At 44.6% G+C, this 7,333-nt stretch overlaps 1 protein-coding gene across 1 annotated transcript in view; it reads left to right on the forward strand.

Annotated features, from left to right (window-relative positions):
- Positions 1-6,292, forward strand: part of LOC142768970 (uncharacterized) — a 28,861-nt gene extending 22,569 nt beyond the window's left edge. Inside the window, exons 5-6 of the mRNA XM_075871635.1 lie at positions 1,479-1,662; positions 4,741-6,292. Of these exons, the coding sequence (XP_075727750.1) occupies positions 1,479-1,662; positions 4,741-6,144 (1,588 nt within the window). The 3' untranslated portion in view covers positions 6,145-6,292. The remainder of the gene's footprint in view (positions 1-1,478; positions 1,663-4,740) is intronic.
- The last annotated feature ends 1,041 nt before the right edge of the window (positions 6,293-7,333 follow it).

Here is a 7,333-nt window from a genome sequence, read left to right on the forward strand (position 1 = left end):
GCGTTGGCGCCGACGGCGTGATTAGGAGCGGTGCAAAAATTTCAACTTGATTAGCGCACCATTTGTTGTTATCACGACGACACGCATCGTCATAATTTGCATCGTTATTGTAGTTTAACCGAACGTGACATTATATTAAAACGTCGTCACGTGATATCATCGCTTTGGGCACATCATGGATACATGGGCAAAAACGTAGTGAGGTACAGAAATCTTGCAATGCTTCGGACCTCGGAGGCGGTGCAGAATTACCTTCGGTAAACGCTTTGAGGTTGACAGAGCAGTGTTAGTACATCGACGGATCAGAAGTTTTCCTTGTTATAGAAAGAGATTGCAGCGAAAGCATGCAAGTGCAGAAGGAAAGGCGTCGCAGTGAGGAAGGGAAAGCAAAGAGAGACAGCACAAGCCTTTGAGCATGCGCATTAACTAACTAACCCAAATAGCTGTTTCTTTTTCAGAACATTATAGTTCGCCCTATGATACAAGCCCAGAGGTCGGGGGGCTCACCTAACTACACTGTCGAATTCTTTGATAACGAGAAACTGTATACGAGCCAGTGGACATGACAGAGATGAAGGAAGCACTGATCCTAGAAGCAATAGTTTATCCCGCTAGAGGGAGTGTTTATATGCACCATATCATAAAATATTATGAGAAAGAGGACAGCAGGGACAATCTACTTGATAACAATTTTGAGCAAGCAACTGTAAATTTGGGGTTGCATATTGCGCTAGTGATACACATGTTGCTCGATGAAGAGTGTTATGGAAGGAGCACTCACGCACATATCACATTTTTTTTTGTAGATGCAATAGGCCACATATATTTCACGTTCTTGTTGGTCGCCACAGCGCCTAGTATTTGGCAATGACCACATATAGCATAACAAACTAATGTGGAGCTATGCGCATCTTTTCTGGCGTGCGCTAGGGAGCCATAATATACAATTTTAGTTGGGTCTAGAACAAATTAGAAAATACAGCAATGATGGCATTCGACGCAGCCAGCAATAGCGAAACCAATTAAACTGGTGCGTAATCCACATTGACAGGTCATGTTTCTACGCCAAACAAGGTAGAAGCAAGAGATCCGTTATTACTGAGACTTATTACACTTCTGAAGTCAGTGCCTCTAATGAGCACGCGAAAATACTTACAACTCGCATGCGACTCGTAGTTTAGTGAAATGTACCAAGGTATATGTCAAACAAACTGTTGAAGCATGCTTCGATTGCAGTCTATGCAACTGCACAAATTTCCTTGCTTGCCTTACAGTAGCACTGGTTTATAACATTTGCGAATTTCCTTGCATGCGCTAGTGGTACTGGACTGTATCCCTTGTTGCAAAAAAAAAAAAAAAACTCGCGTAGCGATAGGTCTTACTGAAAATGGATTTCATCTTGTAGTCGTTTAAGGTGAATGCGTAATGAACAATGAGTGTACTCGCAATCAAAAGGTATTCTCGGCTTCTCGACGCAGGTATTTCCTGTCAGCGGAGGGACCCTCGGACGAGGACTACACACGAATCCTGGGACAAGCCATGGCACTGCTTAAACCCGAGGCAGACGTGCGCAAGCATGCGCAGAACGTGCATGACTTCGAACGAAGGCTACAAAGTTCCATAGTAGTACTTGTGCGGGCTCAGAAACAAAGGTCTGCGCCGGTGAGCATTTGCGCTGTGTAACCTTTTCAAAACATCAAACGATGACGCTGAGCAAACGTGTACAATCTAGAAAAATATGAAAGGTGAGTATGCACAAATATTAGCCCCTTTTCATTATCCGCAAGTACGTTTCCCAGGGCTTCACATTCACCCAACTAATTGCAGCACCTGTGGTTTTTTGGGTGGTGGTGAGGTCCCATTAGCATGTGCTGGAGTTCAAATATTATGCGCATTTAAGTGAAAAGAAATGACTGAACATTTGACTTGCCTTAACGCGATCAAACTACGCTTGACATGCTGCTTTTACTAAGCAACAAGCCGCCGTTATTCAGGCTAACTCATCGCAGGAAGGCTAACTTTACAATTATGAACATGGTCTATAACCCTAGGGCTAATAATGGGAAGTTAACACAAGGGACCCACAAAGTGAAACTCAGGAATGCACTAGGTCACAGTGGCGCTGAGGTTTGAGTGTTGTTACCAGACAACTAAATAAAGAATTAGGATCGCCTGCAGTTTCTTTTATTGCTGGCTTATCTCATATATTACCTTCATTGATTTAGGACTACGCTGCCCTTTTGTGTTTATAACACAGCTCAAACATCGTTCCTTCTGAGTCTCCCTTTCAATGAGCTGCTTTGATGCAACGAACTGCTGCAGATGTGCTGAAGTTCTGTACTACTGAGAGTGATCTGGAAGCTTTCGGCTGACAACTGCGTTTCGCTGAACCCCATTCACTCATGCGTCTGAACGATCAATATTGAACGCACAAACTGTGTTCTCCGAACCGTATCATCCATCAGTAGACCCTTCCTGGTCTTTCCGTTGAGTTCATTACACGACACTACCACTGTCCTAATGATATATGGCTTAGCATGTGTCATATTGGACGTCGATAATTTCATACCAACCTTAATACAGGCACTTATATGATACGAAGCCAATTCAGATGACTGACCGTAAGACTATCGTTTCTCAGAAAGCCACAGTAGATGTTCACGCACCTTAATGACCCCCACATTGTCAAAGAGAGCAAACATCGTTATCGGAGTCGATAAAGAGATTCATTACACAAGGGTTAATCGGTAAAAACGATTGATTCCTGGAACATCATACACGTAATGTTATACTCAGAATGTTATTTCGACGGCAATGCTGCGACGTATTCCGCGAATGCCGTGTGAATAATTGCATCGTCGTCACAGATGACAAGCTCTGTTTGAGTTCACGAAAAGGGCGTTCGCAGCCTGCCGCCCCGAAATTCGCTTGACTTAGCTGCTTGTGTGCTTCAAACTTTTTTTTGCCACTAGCATTAAATACCTTCTACAAACCTTTAAAATATAAGCCTTCTATGTTCTCGGAAGCGTTTTTGGACACCCCCCTTTCTAACTAATATAATCAATTTGTCATCTTTATTGTCATTTTACGCGTAAACGATGCAAAAATTGAATGGTGGGTGGTAAGTGTGACAAAGCCGTAAACATAATCAGGCAATTTGACACTATACGCCCACGACAAAGGTATAATTTCTTGGCAGCCAACTAGAAGGAGCCGCTCCCCCGGAACGACTCACGTCGTTCAAGTAATCAATAAATATTGTGCTGCGCCTCTTACTCCGATAAAAGACGAGAGTTTGAACGAATCTTATCCTCCATAGCACGAGCTGTACGTGTAATTTCTTAAGAATATTTGAATCGTTTCATTATTAGCACAGTGCGTCTTCTTGCTGGCTCATTTAGTCCCGTTCAACTGGGTAATACTGGTGAAACATCGAGCTTTATGGCACTTCGCAAGCTTGTTTAATCCCGGCTCTGTAGTTACGGTTCTGTTATTGTTAATTGACTTGGCATAGTATTTTTACGTAAAATGACTTAAGAATTGCTACAAAAGTGACCGGTGTGCATACATTGACTGACAGTTTGCAGCCCTACTGACACCACTTACCAAATTTTTTTGAGAGCGTAACCTGGCTTTGTTTTGCAGTCGAACGGCTTTAAATTTCGGAATAAGGGAATGATAAAAATATTGTGGTAAATATTATTTTTCGTAGCAGAAAGTGTCACTTCATAAACGAATAAATACGAATAAATAGTTTCTTTATTCTTTTAGCGGGAAGGCTCAGTGCTCTCCCATAGTTGAGTACGAAGTACTCAAAATCGTTAAACATTTTTTCTAAACACACTTCATAAACAATCGGCTAGGCGCATATAAAGGACTAATATATATGCCTCGACTAATAAAGTTTGCGACTTTTCTTTGCATTTCCTTACTAAATACTGCAGTCTACATGTTTCGGTCTCTTTCTTCATCTTTGTCCTTGCTTTGTAAGCGCACAAAAAGGGTAACGGCGCAAGTGCGTTGTAAATGATGCTAGAGTGCGATCAGTTATTGCAAGCATTTGCATTTTGTCTGATGTCATTCTCAGCGTATTTTCAGGCACATAGCTGACACAGATTGCACTCCACTACGGGATTTGGCTGAAGTGTTCATAGCACTTTCTGATTACGATAGAATGTGCTTTTCTCGTGAAGCCCCTAAGGAGTGGTTCAGTGCCTCTGAATGTTTGCTATGCCGGAGCAGCCCGACAAGTCTTTTGAGCACACAATACAACAAGAAATCATGTGCTTATTACAATGCCTAGTCGAATAAACCAGGAATATTGATTCTATGGCATACATATAATAAAAGCTATATTTAACAGGTGACTAGCAACTTTGCGAAAGAAATAGCAACTTGCGAAAAAATCTACAATATTTACGAAAAAATATATAAATTTTCAGAATACGTTACAAAAATGCAACACTGCCTGTATCTACCGAAAATAAATCGCTTGTCAGTCAGTTATCAGCAATGCCTGGCATACCCGGGCTCTTAGCCATGATTGCCAGGTAACTATTAATCAATTACCCATCATTATTACAAGGCACTAGAATTCAGTAAGAAGAGGCGGTTGTCGGTGGCTTAATGGCTAGCTTGTTTTGATTTTTGAAGATTTTTGCGAAGTATGTAAGCTTACTGCGCAGGTGCAACACTGAAACTTAAGGTAGTGACAACTAAACTACATCACCTTTGATGCAGATTCTCGTTCACAACTCTTGGGACGAGTACCACTCTTTCTGGAAGTGGGACGAGTACTTCCACTCCTTCATGGCCGAGCGGAGAGGTTTCCGCATGTCTCACGTACAGGTCGCACCCCCGGACCTTCTTCAGCGACTGTCGACCATCATCGGAGAGACGGACACGCGCACTCTTTTCGACTACATCCGTTACCGATTCATCGTATTTGTCGCCCCGTTCCTGTCGGAGGACTTCCGCTTCCTGCTTCCACTCAGCCACGCGTACCACCAAGCCAAGGTACCGATCCGGTCCCTAGCGTGCCTCCATTCCATAGAGAACGTCTATCCGTACGCCATGTGGTTCCTGGCCTCCACAGCGAACCAGATCAGCGTCGAGCCAGTCACGTGGAAGGAGCAACAGAAGATGATGCGCGCACTCACCGTGGCCTGCAAGAAAGTGATACGAGACCACATTGCGGAGGAAGACTGGATGATGCCCGCTGAGCTCGAGAACACCCTCTCCAAGATCACCGCTATGGGCGTGTTCACTGAACACGACCTGGAGCAGGAGATGTCAACCTTGGTCCACTACTACTCCAGACTAGCGGTGCCGCTCGCGAGCCAGTCCCCTTTTCAGGCATTCCTCACGCTACAGCAGTCAAGCAGCCAGCTGTATTGGACGTCGGGAGACGAGAACCTGGAGGTTGACACCAGAATCACGGCTAGCAGTCTGGTGCCGGGATACGAGTACCGGGAGCTGAACAAAAGCGTCTGGATCTCGCCTGCGAGCATGGCGCTTCTGACGGCTGTGAACATGGCACCCGTCTTTCTGATACCTTCCGTGCTTCCTTACGTACTCATGGGACTGGCGACGCCCGTATACTCGGTGGCCGCGATGCGAGGATACATGCGGCATCGAGAGACCAACGCCAAGTTGGCCAAGACGAGAGTGTGCCTCTTCGAGCAGTACTACGCCGGCATGGCGGACTTGGTGAAGCAGGACGTGGCGTTGGACGCTACGCGAAACAAGTTCGTGGAGTTCGGAGCCCTGGTGACGCTGCTCTACGACGTCTTCCAGATATACAAGAACGTGACCACGTCGATGACGTTGGGCGCGGTCGCCTACACGGAGGACAACACGACGGACACGGCACTCGACCGGATGTTCCTGACCGCTTGGGCCTTGACCCAGTGCGACGAGGCGGCACCGGCGTTTCAAGAACGATCGACGACATTGCTTCAAGCAGCACGCGAGCTTGTCGTGGCGCACGCTAACGCGAGGGAACAGACAATGGTACGTTTCATGGAGGTGCCGCCGCGACTACACGTCGATATATCGGCGCAGAACTTCAAAAAGTACGCAAACATATTTGACTGTCCGCGTGCCAGTGCCATGAACCCCGTATTACGCTGCAAGATGTTGTGAGTGCTCGCGCTAGTGAGAAGTGGATGGGGGCTGGCGAAATGAAAATGGGCCGTGAAAAATGGGGTGTAGTTAGTCATTTGGGCTTTTTTACAGTGTTCTCCCTCCTTGTCGTGATGTGCAGTTTCCTCATAAAGTTGTTCCACCGTGAGCACTGCTTGATGATCTTGACCACCAGTTCTTTAGTATCCTGAGGTTTTGTCTTCTCAAAGGAGGTTAATAAGTCCGAAGTCATGGTCGTAGACCTTCCTTTTCAAATAAATTTGCATTATGCCCGTAAAAAAGCTTCTAGTAGGTGTGCTGTTAGAATGTGCGCATTATTTCTTCGTTTAATAGGCAGCATTTACTACACTTCTGCCCAAGATACTGAAGTACAAATGAAAGCTGGTATTGCTTAGCTGCATTTTAAACTACATGCAGCCTTAATAACGTGAATCAACATTTTATATATTTTCAAATGATCCCCCAGTTGCGACAAAATAAAGGTGGAAAAATATGACCTAAAAGGCCATATCGAGTTCACCACATTTAAATAAAACAATAGAAGCATTCGACAACTACAGCTATATTCTAATTTGCGTACATCTTATCACATTATTCATGAACGCCTTGATCAGGCACGCGCTCCGCCACGCAGGTCTGATCCAGGCTGCCGTGCATTATTAGGGAGTAGCGCGTGTTTGTTGGCTACACACTCAAATTGTCAACACTTCTTTTGAGCTATGAAGCTGAGTATTGTAGTACCGATGGCTCAAACTTCACAATAATCCAGCAGGATGTCATGGTACGCAGTGATGTTGTGCGGCGCCATAATTACCGAATAGGTTAAGGTGTTAATGAGGTGTTACGCTGGACAATACAGCTAGGGAATATGTTTAGAAAACAAATTTAATCCAAGTTTGGTTAAATCGAACATCAATTTTTCGCTTGTCTCTTAACAACGTTATTTTCGGCGCATTACTATATCATGATGTGAATTATCACGTGAGGTGCTTTGTCACATAACCATCTCAAAGAGGTGTTTTCACCAGCTATAAATCTCACATAAGTAAACTTGCCGGACAATGCAACTTTACCTAAACGAATCAACAGGACTTGATTGATTTGTGGAGTTTAACGTCCCAAAACTACCATATGATTATGAGAGACGCCGTAGTGGAGGGCTCCGGAAATTTCGACCACCTGGGGTTCT

The sequence above is a fragment of the Rhipicephalus microplus genome, chromosome 8, assembly GCF_043290135.1.
Source record: "Rhipicephalus microplus isolate Deutch F79 chromosome 8, USDA_Rmic, whole genome shotgun sequence".
Taxonomy (NCBI): domain Eukaryota; kingdom Metazoa; phylum Arthropoda; class Arachnida; order Ixodida; family Ixodidae; genus Rhipicephalus; species Rhipicephalus microplus.